Source organism: Podarcis pityusensis (assembly GCF_964106645.2).
Source record: "Podarcis pityusensis genome assembly, chromosome: 6".
Lineage (NCBI taxonomy): Eukaryota > Metazoa > Chordata > Lepidosauria > Squamata > Lacertidae > Podarcis > Podarcis pityusensis.
Window position 1 is genome coordinate 30,536,590 of NC_138030.1, and position 12,952 is coordinate 30,549,541.

The 12,952-nt window shown below is 38.2% G+C and overlaps 1 protein-coding gene across 4 annotated transcripts in view; it reads right to left on the reverse strand.

Moving 5' to 3' along the window:
- Positions 1-12,952, reverse strand: part of RALGAPB (Ral GTPase activating protein non-catalytic subunit beta) — a 56,700-nt gene that overhangs the window by 23,948 nt on the left and 19,800 nt on the right. For 2 of the 4 annotated variants that reach the window (XM_081010365.1, XM_081010364.1), the window contains exons 8-13: positions 9,428-9,576; positions 9,074-9,290; positions 4,761-4,796; positions 2,631-2,832; positions 1,005-1,172; positions 311-425 (exon numbers count right to left, since the gene is read on the reverse strand). In XM_081010365.1, the coding sequence (XP_080866491.1) occupies positions 311-425; positions 1,005-1,172; positions 2,631-2,832; positions 4,761-4,796; positions 9,074-9,290; positions 9,428-9,576 (887 nt within the window). The remainder of the gene's footprint in view (positions 1-310; positions 426-1,004; positions 1,173-2,630; positions 2,833-4,760; positions 4,797-9,073; positions 9,291-9,427; positions 9,577-12,952) is intronic. The other 2 variants (XM_081010367.1, XM_081010366.1) reach the window with 1 other exon arrangement.

Genomic DNA, 12,952 nt, shown 5'->3' on the forward strand with positions numbered 1-12,952 from the left:
AGTGTCACTGCCAGTCATATCTGCTCTCTACTAGAAATGACTGTAACAGTGTAATATACACTTTTTCGAATCCTGAAATGTTCCTTTGTAAGCATATGTTCACTGCTGCAAGAACTCTTATGTTAAGACCACAAATAATTACCCATTCTGTGAATTTCTTTCTTTTTCCCCCTATACAACAGCAGTGAAGTTTTTAAAAATCAACATCATTGCAGAAGTAATTCATCCTAACTGTTGATTTGAAAGTACAATCCTACATTAAGCCCAAGTTAAATCTTTATAAATTGTCACTGAAAAACTAATTCATTACCTCTGATTTTATGGTTCCAAAATGATGGGGAAGTGGCAACAAGGAGAGTAAGATATTGATAGAGGCTCTTCTTAATTCTGTAGGATTCACGTATGTTTTAAATTTTGAGAGTTCCCTGAAATTAAAAAACAGTTTTTAAACAAAATCGCCACCAACACATTTGATTTCAAAGCAAAACCCACCCTACTTTAAAGGACAGCAGCTGCTGCACAAATTTCACCTATGTCATAAACAGTCAGTGTGTGCATCAGGGTTTTCTGATGTCCTGGTAGTGCTGGCTTTGCATAAGAGCCCAGTGTGTTCACTTTATTGTAAGAATTCGTAAGCAGAAAGCAACATAGGGGATTGCAGTACTTATGCCTAAAGCTAAAAAGCAAGATCCCCAACTTGGTATTAAAACAGTTAACATTCCCTCAGAATTTGAATATGTTTCAAGCTTTGCACTGTTACATGGGCAAGATGCATGTGGTCTGTTGAAGCACTTGTATGGCTTAAAGCTAATCTGGTTCCCAAGGCTACCTGTCTATTTCTTGAAAATAGGAACGCTCACAGCATGGTCAATGAAGCAGAAAGTGGGAACACATAAAAGCAAACTGGCATTAGATAATTTCTTAAGGCCACATAGACAGGCTCTTTCACTCTCTCTCACTAAGAGAAAACAGAAAAATGAATATATATATATATATATAATTACCTGTCAGGTAGTATAGTTTCCATGGCTGAAATAAAGTATGGAACTAAGACATCAATCCCTTTCAGGTCACAGCAGAATAATGCAGGAGAGTTTAGAATAACACTAGCCAGAACCGGATGGCAAACGGAATCCGCTATCTGCAAACCCTGAATTAAAAGCATGTAAAATCTGGCAGAGAAAGACAGGCTTAATGAGTTGTAAGAAAGAAAACATTTGTAATCCAATGCTATTGGGACTGGGTCAGAAGCACAGAAGCATTTTCAGGTGGATATAACAATATCTGTCACCTTGTCTGTTTAAGCAAAGGCACAGGCTGAACAGCACAATAAATGTCCTTTAGACATTTTGATTACTTATTCTGTACCAAAATGTCATTCAGTTCTCAGGGGTATAAAGGGAATCTCTCTAACATTTTGGAGTAGTGTAAATAATCTTCAGACATCGAAGAAATTTCCTTAATTGAAAAGGCCCAAACACTCTGAGCTTTCCTCACAGGGGAGTTGCTCCAGCTCTCTAATCATTTTGGTTGCACCTTTTCCAGTTCTACAATATTCTTTCTGAAACACAGTTACCCAAACATAGTATTCCATGCGATACAGAATGGGGGGAAATACACAATATGATGCCGCAGCATTTTGCTCAAAATTACATGGAAAATAGGAAGAAAGCTCAATATGAAGTTCTGTCTTACTACTGTCACCCATAACATAGCTGTACCCAACATTTTAATGTTTCAAATAAAGATGCATTGCTTGCTTTTAGTTGAACATTCTCTCCAAGTGACATAAAAAAAATGAACATGGGCTTCTGTATTTAAATGCATATAAATATAAAGGCAATTATAATGATGAGCTGCACTGTACCCACTCTCTTCCACTGTCCAATACAGCTGTTGAAACATAATGATCAAAGTGTTTCTATTTGCTCCATTTCCCTTATATTAAAAGTTTCCAAGTATACATTCAGCATATTAAAGTTCTACCATAGGTAGAAAAAAAGCGCATTGTGGGTGAAATACTGTATTTTCATCACCTGGGGGAAAAATGGAACCTGTGAAGTAACCTCTTCTATTCATCCCCTTTGACTGATTATATCTAAATGGCAAGGACAGTAACTTATCCTACAAACATACAATTGGCCAGATTTGTTTTATTTATTCACTCTAAACCGGGGAGACTCATTAATTTCAATGGGTCTCCTACTTAGGATTGATACAACCTCAACATTTGGGCATAAAGGAGCTTTCAAAAGTTGTAGAACCCCTTCTTATCTAACACAGATACTCAGCAGCAGATTCGAGCCCTACTCAGGTGAACTGCTCATGTGTTCAATCCATGAGCATGGAGGGCCATGCAAACTAGCTCTGCCCACATCATCATACATTCCTGCTAGCCTTGTGCTCTGGCATCTGCAAGTACAATGCAAACTTCTGCAAGGAGAGAGCCTTCGGCAAGCACTCTCACCCTGCAGATGTACTTCCTGTATGCACAAATGCCAGGAGCCAAGCTACCTCAAGTGTGTGATGTCAAGGGCGGAGCTAATTGGCAGATGTCATGCGCTGACAGACTGCGGGAACAGTTCCCCTGAACAGGGCTTCTGAGAAGATAATTAAGATTAAATAATTACCGGGATAAGTAGGCTGGCAGTATATCCTCCCCAGTCTTTTTGCTACAAAATATCCTACAAAGTGTTCCACATGCCTCTGCTCTGCCCGATTCATAGTTGTCTGAAAACTCGCCTGCATCAAACATGGGATTGGATGTCATAGCGTCTGCAGACATTTGTGATCCTTTCCGGCGAAACTCCACACTAGCTTGTGTTGCTATAGCTAAAACAAAATGAGAAGCACAGAGTTTCATTATATTTGTCAACATACTCAATAGGCTCATGGGATCTGGGACACAAAGATCAAGTAAAATGTAGTCATCATAAAAGCCACTAGTTCATTGCATTTGAGTTGCTGCCTCTGTTTATAAAGCATTTAGGGATCATTTGACTACTTCGGTAAGAAGTGAGAAATTATATCCCTTTAATCTCCACGCACAAGTGTAATCATCTCTTCCCACAGTATTCTATGCTGCACAATCCATGCTGCCAAGCACAGAAGCCTCGACTCCATTCACATTCCCAGCAACATGCATTAAACAAGGAGGTCCCTCAATAGAGCCCCTAATAATTTTTTCAGGTCTAGGCCACTCATTTTCCTAGCCTGCTCCATAAATTCTTTGCCATTCAAAAAGCTAGTTCTACGCTTTCAATAGCACAAATCGATCTTAATGCCCTAGTGATCTCCCTTCAACTTTTGACACCGTCACGAATCTACTCTAGGTACCATCTGTGCTACAGAAACTAAGACTGCAATTTCGTGAGTTTAAGACATAGGCCAAATTATAACGAAAACCGTGTTTGGGAAAATAAAATAATGGGTGGTTGACTTCAGAACTTTCTCCTCTCACGCTGCTTAAAACAAAAACAAAAAAACCCTAAAAGGGACGATCACCAATGAGCAGGGTGTGCTATTCAGGAAGAAGGGTTAGGATCCACAGCCCTACAGAAAATGCTGGTGCCCTCCACATTCGTATAAAGATGCCCCCTTTTGGTCTACAGATCTTCACGCTCTATCAGAGACTGCCCCATAGCCCTACCACCTTCTGGATTCCTTTTTGTGAGAAGCACGAGGGGTGATGGAAAGGTGGGACCTCAGAAGCTAAGAGCAAAGATGGAAGCTCCTGAGCATATGTAGAAGCTGTGCCTGAATCTCTTCAATCAATTTATTTTAAAATCCACCCAGAAGCTCTGACTATCTTTTCCTCAACAAAAGTCTAGTTTCATACATTTATAATCCTATATTGTCAGTGATGCCCTATACAAAAAAATTCTCATTGTCAGCCAGATAGGAGGAAGTGGTCAAGAAGAATGTCATTTCCATAGTGGTTTGCCCGATTTCTGAAAGCTGCTTTGAAATTTCTAGAGAATTTTATAATCCAATTATAAAATTGGATCGACATTCACAAGTCTAATTCCACCAATCCTAAAGCAACTAAGTAAGAACAAGCCTACGCTATTAAGGGAACTCCGGGCACAAGTCATTTGCAGTCTGATCCTAAGCATGTTTACTCAAAAGGAAGTCTCGCTGAATTCAAATCAGACTTGCTCGCAAGTAAGTGTGCATAGGATTGCAGCCTAAATCAGCTAGTCTTACAAACAGAAGCTCTGCTCATGATTTTGTTGAATGTTACAAATTTTACAGATTGACAATTTAGAAGCATGCCAAGGTCAGATGTATTGTTGTTTTTTTTAAAATTCTTCACTGATTTTTTTAAAATAAAAAATCTTTTAGAAAGCTAAGCCCAAATCTTTATGCGTCTTCCCATGAGCCATTTTTGTCCTGAATAAACTACCCAGCAAATTATTATAATTAGGGGGGGAACTACATGCAAAATGCATACAAATCAAAATACTAGTTCTGTATAAAAATAAGCTTTAAGAAAAGAACACGGTTAGTGCAAAGTCCTTAAATTCATGACATGATCACAGACTAGAGTACAGAAAATGATGGGACTGATTCAGGCAGATTAATTTGCTTTTGCCAACAATCTTCCCCATTTAAAAAGCCACACACAGTTATTTGTCTTTCCCATGTAAAGAGCAAAAGCTACAAGGGATGATGATGATAAAAATTTAAAAAAAAAATGGGATTATGGAAAAAATAAAAAAATGACTGCAATTAAAGAGAAGCTACTAGTTCCTACTTACAAGATTTATAAGAAAGAAGAATTTGGATAAAAGATGCTGCAAGATAATAGAAATAAAATGGAAACAAATCAAAGGACAGCAGTAGTTATAAAATACTTTAAAGATGGTGAAATTGTAACAACAAGTTAAGCAGCTTTTTAGGTTTTTGAAAAACTGATTCAAAGCTTATGGTCTAGTAGGCTTGTTAAACACACAGGAAATTAGCATTAGGGTCTAAAATTATGATTTCATGCAGAACAATGAACAAAAGTTAGAAAAAATATACTGCTGTAAGGGTTAGGTATCTATATTAATGTACATTCAATATTTGTAGTAGAAATATTGCCCCTTCACAATTCAGGCAGTATTTTGCTTTATTTCATATACCACCAGCTGAAAATCTGCACTAGAAGGAAATCATTGGGGGTGGAGGAGAAAAAAATACAAGCAACCAGCTCACCCACACATTACTTATATGAAATTTCCATACAAGATGGCCCAACCATTTCCTTTTAGTCAAAAGAAGTACAGGGTAGAATGGAACTCAGGCTTATCCTCACTTTGTGGAAAAGGGAAAGCTAGAAGATTGCAAATAATCTTAGAAACTCGTTGTTTCAGCCTGCTAGTTTCTTAGTATAAAAACAGCCAAGTGCCTTGCTTGGCTTTGTAGATGGCATTGGAAGATTTTTCCCATTGTAGTGTCACCAATCATGAAAAGGGATTCATGTGGGAGTGGGGAGGTGCTGAGTTGAATTCAATGTTAGCCCTGTTCAGAAATTAAGAGACATAGCTAATTTAGGTCCATTAATTTCAATGGCTCTACTATGAGTAAAACGTAGCCTGCTACAACCCACTGCTTGTTTTCAATGAATCCCAAATAACTATTTGTACAAAGCAGTTCCCACATGGATGGTAAACCTGTGGCCCTCCAGATATTGTTGGATTCTAACTTCTATCAGCCCCCAGCCAGCCTGTCTATCAGGCAAGGATGATGGGAATTACATTTCAACATCTGGGTCACAGCTTCTCTCCCCCAAACCCCACCCCATCCCACCTGGCTTCAAATATTGTGTGAACGGCCATCTAGTTTCTCTGTGTTCTATCAAAGGGTTCCCTGCAACCCTTAAGAATATGAGAATAATTCAGATAGAAAGTGAGGGCTCTTCCTCTGTTTCTTCAAGGGTTCTGCAATCTGTAGCTGCTGTCAACAGGTACCTTCCATATTCTACTGTAGAGGTGTTTTGAATTGCACTTCTACACCTCCTACAGCAAAAGTCCAATGCTTCTTTTAAGCAACTGCTTGCTTTGCATTGGCCACAACTGCTTGTCTATTCAGATGCAAGGGTTACAAAAAGACATCAACATCAGGGAATTTTTTTCATCAATGCATGATTCATTTTCTAGTCTACTGCTGAAGGGTCAAATGACAAAGAATCTTTGAAGCAATAAAATAAAATAAAATAAAATAAAATAAAATAAAATAAAATAAAATAAAATAAAATAAAATAAAATAAAATAAAATAAAATAAAAAAAATAAAAAAAATAGTGGCTACACTGAAGGGGGAAAGTTTATTCCAAACAGTACGTGATTGTGAAAATGAGTAGACAGGTAACACTGCAAAGTGATGAAACACTCAATTTAAGTTTTCCACTATAATTCGGCAGGTGCGAAAGACACACAACTCTCACTAGATCGAAATATTGGAACAAAGTAATGTTTCAATGATAAAGGGAGATGGCATGGACAAAGTCCAAAAGTGGGTGTGACCAAAGTGTAGGAGTGGCTGTGGACAATTTATTATTATTATTATTATTGACAAATTTAAAGTGGTCTTGGGCAGTTCTCCTCCCAAAATTGGCATTACAGAATCACAGCAGGGGACTGTGGAATTGGTCTGTTAATTTTTTTATTAAAAGCTTTTTTAATGGACAAATTTAGGGGGGCCTTGGAAGGTCACAAGTCTCCCTTTGGGTATCACAGCAGTATATACGCCTATGTTGTTTTGTTTTAAATGAAGCCAGAAGTTTGGGAAGCCTCAGAAGGCAGTGGGTGAGCACTCTCATTGTTTTGTTAGTTACAGATCTCATTCTTTGGGACAGGAAAGGGAGGAATGCTGGGTGAGGCCTCCCCATGTAAGAGGTGTGCTTGTTTCATATACACAATCTAAATTTCTGTGCTTTTCTGATAGCTTTAATGGCAGTTTGGGGTGAGAAGCCAGACTGAAAGAGGTGATTGAAGCCATCTGTTCTCAACAAAATTGTGGCTCCCTGCAAGGATGAATGAGAGGTGATTCTTTAAGAGTATATGACCAAGCTGCTAGGTATGATGTACACTCTATAGAAAAAAAATTATGCACTTTATTTACTAGCACTGCCGTGTACTAACTACTGGAAATGTTCATCATTATGGTTTATATGTTTTAACTTCCTGGTATCAATTTACTTGCTTTAATGATTTATAATTTATTCTATAATGAAGTTAAAATATTATAATATCCATATTATCAAGCTGAATCATTTGGGCTGTCATATTTTTTATTTTATTTTTTGAAGTGAATTTGAATTTAAAGTATTACTGAATGATGTATTTATTTGGAGGTTTTTTGTTGCCATATTGTGAGTGGCCCTGGGCACATTTATATGGAAAAGTGGCATACGAATTGAAACAAACAAATAATAAAGCATGGGGTCTACCACTGGACCAGAACCCCTTAATTAAGAACTAAGGAGATACAGGACTACAAAGTGGAGATAACACACAAGTGAAAATTATGAATCATGGACACGTGCTCCACAATACCCCATGGGCATGTTATATCAATAAATCTAGGACAGAGAAAGATGTGTGGCAATTTATCAAGAGTTCCTTATGCACCACATATTTCTTTGGAGAGTGAAAAACAAGATGGTACTGCTACTGCCTCGACAACATCAAAATAGAACTGTAATTACTGAATCAAATTTAGATGAAGTAATGAAAAATGGCCAATACATAGAAAAGACAACATGGCTCTCAATACTCTAGTAAACATGCCTCCCTAAAGCCAGATTTCTCAATATAATCTGAGTGCTAGGAAAGCAAACTAAAGTGATATTGACTAATGAAATGCTGACATTTGCACTCAGTAATTGTTTTATATTTTCATCATAGGATCAAACACTTGCAAAAGCGTTTTATAACACTTTTAAATAAGCCTCAAGATCTCAAAAGAGAGAGAATAGATCAATGTGTGAAATTTTAGAGATAAAAATTTTCTTTCAACCCAATAGTTAGTAATTCACAGTTGTATATGATTTCTATTAAATCTATATGGTAAAGCGGACAACATCTAGAGGATGTAATATGTGGTTTTGCTTTGATTTCCTAAAGGCAACTGAGCTGCCCTTGTGCAAGCCCTGTGGACTACTGGAATTCATTCTCCACTAAAGCTCCTTGGGTCTACACATGCCATTCACCAGGACAGACATATATTTTCTACACACGTGGGAACAGACAGGCTGTAAGATGTTAATGAAAGTTATGTAAACTAGCTAGACTTGAAACCCCACCTTTACCACTAGTCCTTGCTATTATGAATTGTCTTATTCAGATAGCACATTTCATGGCAGAGCAACAAGGAATTCAACTTTGGCATAATATGATCGTGACAACAAGCCTTTTTGTTTCCTGCAAAGAACCCCAACACAACACATTTGCTGCAATGAACTCATTTATCTCAGTTGGAGATCACCTCTGTCATGTGTCTAGGGATAGCTCCGAAAACAGAAATTAGGAAAACAATGAGAAAACAAAAAACGAAATTGGTGCAGTAGTTAGGGAGATTTGAAAGCTACAACTTACAGAACCCTTGAAGTTCAAGTATTTGACCAACCACTGGAATGCACTGTGGGGCCATTTATGAAAACTAAACTAATTATCTCTCAAAAGTAAAGTTAAACAAAGACCAAATAATGCAGGCAGGTCTTGTTATGATGCTTGCCTGCCACCCGTACTAATCAACTGCTTTAAGTGATTCAAAGTATGGGAAATTGTTCCCAAAGTGGTGCTTTTTAATGCTTTTCTCGGCTTCCCTCGGCTTTATTATATTCTTCAGGCTAACATGTGGGCAAATCTTAAATTTCGTTTCTGCAGTAACATTTGACCCAACCACAAATTAGCTACTTTAGCTCCTATATTATGCAGAAAAGCAAGAGGTTAACGTGATATTGGACATCAGTTAATCATGCTGCTTTGTCAGATTTCTGTTTTGGTTAGCCAGAGGAGTTAATCTTGCAGGTAGGAAGTGCCAGCAAAGGAGGAAGGGAGTGTACAGAATGGAAAGGCAATATTTACCAGTCATACTGCTGTCTCTGTTAATTCCATTATGAAGCTTACAGTGAACAAAGGCTGCATCAAAAAGCCACGATCCAAAGAGGTTCAATATACTGTTGACTTTTGGCCTGTGGGGAGCAGGAAGCGGTCGAGGCTCAGAACTAGTCTGGTTTGGACTCGATAGTGGAGAAGTGGAAGATGGCTGGTGTTGTACTTTGGAAGCGTGAGCGGTGTTAGCCTATTGGAATGAGAGATGGGAATAATCCCATTAGAGAATAATTTTTGAAAAGTCATATACTCAGTCATGTCTGACAACACAACCTTCTCTTACATAAACCATATAAAACCATTCCTTTAGTAAGTGTAAATACTCACTGTGCTGTTTTTCAGCATTGGCTTATTTACAGTTACAGCTCGATGCCTTCGGTTGTGAGGTGGAGTTGTGTTGACAGCTGTGGTCTGGGGCATGCTCAATCTGTTTACTGGTGTGGGCGGAGCACTATCTGCCCGAGGCCTTGAAATACCTGAAAGAAAAAGGGGAATCTCAGCATTAAGGTCTTTTAAAATCCAACGCACTGGGCATTCAAACAGCAAAGTAGTAACACACACATAACCATTAATTCCTCCCATACCAGCACCAGTGTTAAAAAATATCTCGTTTTGAAATTAGTTTTTAGTTAAGATTGGAAAGTGATCGAGGAAAGGATTTAGGTAACTACATACAAGACTGCTGCTTACCTTTCAAAAGGGAGAAACATGCACATTTGCACCTAAAAAGTGGGAAGAATAAGAAGACCAACAGGAAGCAAAGAGGAACAAAGGCCGCCCGAAAGCCACTTTCTTTCCAGCCATGTTATTGCCACTGTCAGTTCATTTTGATCTAGCAGAAACAGGCTGCAATTGACTTTTTTTTTTAAAGGATAAATCTCTTTGCATTAAACTAAGATAGCTAAGGAATATAAGCTTAAGCCAAATGGTGGCTTAGTGCTATCAAGCAAGCACACAGGTTCCTCGGGAGCAGACTACAACAGATTTGCTCCTCATCTAGTCTTGCTGCAAGTTTGGCTCAGCATGATGTCTAAATCCAGGCTCGCAGCTTATCTCTCCCAGACAAGCCTCCAGCTTGAGTCAGGCATAATGTTAAGCCAAACCATAGCTTAGTGCTAACAAGCAAACATGTACATTCCTGGAGCTTTGGTCCTGCTGCCACTGTGTTGCTGTGAACTAACACACAGTTTGGCTTAGCGGCTCTTTGTCTAAGCCCTGTTCCTGGTTTGTCTGCCCCTAGTGGAAGCCCTGTTTTCAACCTTCTGCAATTGGTGTATCAAATGGCCGATTTCTACTTCTGAAAGATACTGCTAACTGCTAGGGCACATTGTTTATAACGTTATTGTGTGCTACTCGGTAAAGAAGCGTTTGTGCAACCACTTGCACAAACAGAAATCACTAGTGAAACAACACAAATGCTAATTTCTTTTGTGCCACCGTTACACCGGATATCTCATTTAATCCTTTGGAAAGCAAAATGACAATAAAAACAATACTTATCTTTGAGAGGCAATTAGTTCAAACAGTTCTTTCACAATAATTAATAGGCAGGCAAATGTTGATCTTATTAATATTTTGGAGGGCCCTCTACACTTGTTTATTGTAAGAAAAGTACACATACAGGGAATGGTGACACAGATATTTGTAGTAGCAGAGATTAGTATAGAAGGTAAAGTTACTAAAAAGGGTCCTGCAGTTTCATATCTCTCATTTTGGTGAATTCTCATGCATCACAGGCCCACTGCCAACCTGACATTCCCCAAACCTATACTATCCTACACTCCCAGCTAACTGTAAATAGCATTGCAACATTACATAACAAGGCCTCAGTGCTCTCTTGCATCTCCCTCTCAGGCAAATTATTCTCTTTGTTCTGTTTTCAACATTTCAGTATTACTCATGGGGGAGTATAAAGCATCTGCATCAAGGTAAGCGCTATTCATGATGCACGAAGGACTCAGGTTTGTTAAATACCCACAGTTCTATAACATTTTCAGGTCACAAGTGCATGCTATTCATACAACAGTTCTTCACTGACAAGCAGAATATCAGAAAAAAAACAACCTTAAGTAATGGATAATAAGAGGACAGAGGCAATTTACAAGTGTGTGATTGGCAGTACTCTTCCATCTGCCTTGGTACAATGATTAGCACAATTGAAAAGGAACTGTGCTACATTTCATAAACAAAGAAGCAGTATTCTGTTATGAGGAACAATTCATCCAAGAATTCAGACTCTGTTATTAAAAATAAAAATTAAATTAAATGGCCACGTTAATATGAATTATACGGTTTCCTCATAATTAAGAAGAAGCGCTCTCTCTCATACTGCAACAGGCTTTAAACAGCATTCCTCAAAGTAGAAGGACCACACTGTTCAGTTTACTGTACTTTTCTTAAAGAGTCCACTTTCTCCGGCAGCTGGAAGAGGAGGAGAGGACAGAGTACAAAGAAAGAGCTGTGAGTGAGGTGGGAGGGCTTTTCCTATCTTTGGACCCTCTGGAAAACTCAACAGGGCCTGCTATACCTGGAACTGGGTGTGGAGCATGCAGCGGATGGGACACAGCTGTGGGTATGCACCTTGGGCCTGCCCATAAAGAGCAAGTCTAGAATAAGAGACTAGGACAATGTTCACTGTTTCCAAGAACTGTTCTTATTGTGAGACTTTTGTGGGTAAGCTGAGAGTTTGTATGGACCCTAGGTGAGAACCTGGAGGCTGAGAGGGAGGGTGTGTTAGGAAGGAAAAGAACCGATATTGATTTATGTAACTTTATATGAATGTAACATTTTTATATGTAACTGTGTATTTTTGTAGTATTTTAAGTTGTCAGTTGTTCCTTCAGTTTTTTGTACACTGCTTATAGATATATTTTAAATATATTTAGCAGTATAAAAATTAAATAATCAATTCTCCATAATCCAATATCCATCAGCCCAGCTTCAAGACAGAGATCATTTTATCACAGCTGTGTCATAAATCTGCATATAGACGAATCTCAGTAGAAAGGTTGGGTGGTATCCAATGCACACGTTCCATTAGCGCAAGGATTTACACAACAGACTTCCCCCACCCACTGCCCTCAGGTTGTCTCCAAATCTGCACAAAATGCTTGCATTAACCGAGTGACTTACTTAGGACTACATTGGATTCAACCCCTTAATTGCAAGACCTCACATATTTAATCATAGACAAGGTATTAAAGTTACATTTTTAAAATAGCACGTCTGCTTGTTACAGTGAGAGAGACTTATACCATATTGCAAGAGATACAAACAATTTGGGTGGTGGTTATTTTTTAAACGACCAACCTACTGTTCATATTTAAAATGCGTAACCCATAATGCTGCAACCAAGCAGATTTTTTGTTGCAAGAGTATCTGTATGCCAACCATTTTTTAAAATAGAACTAGAAACTTTTGAAGCATTGTCTTTAAGAAGAACCACATCAATTTAATAGAAAATTTCTATCATGACAGAATACTGCAGCTTTCCAGGATTTGATGCAAACCCCAACCACTGTTAAAATCATCACCCCTGCCCCAGATTCTTGTCACCCAGGAGAGTCCAACAAGTTTTAATACCATATCTGGATAATCTTTCACACCCACTGGTTGTAAAGACAGCAACTCCTGGAGAAAAAGGAAATTATATTGCTACTATATTATGTACTGCAATGGAAACATTTCCATAAAGCAGTTTTTCAGGAAAATGAATATTTAATAAAATCATTTATGGTTTCACAAGAAGAGGCAGTTTTAATTAACACCAAACACAACTGCTGAGAAAGTCCTGAGAATGAAATTCTATTGGAGGTAACAAGTTGAAATCATGACAGGTTTTAAGGCATCTAG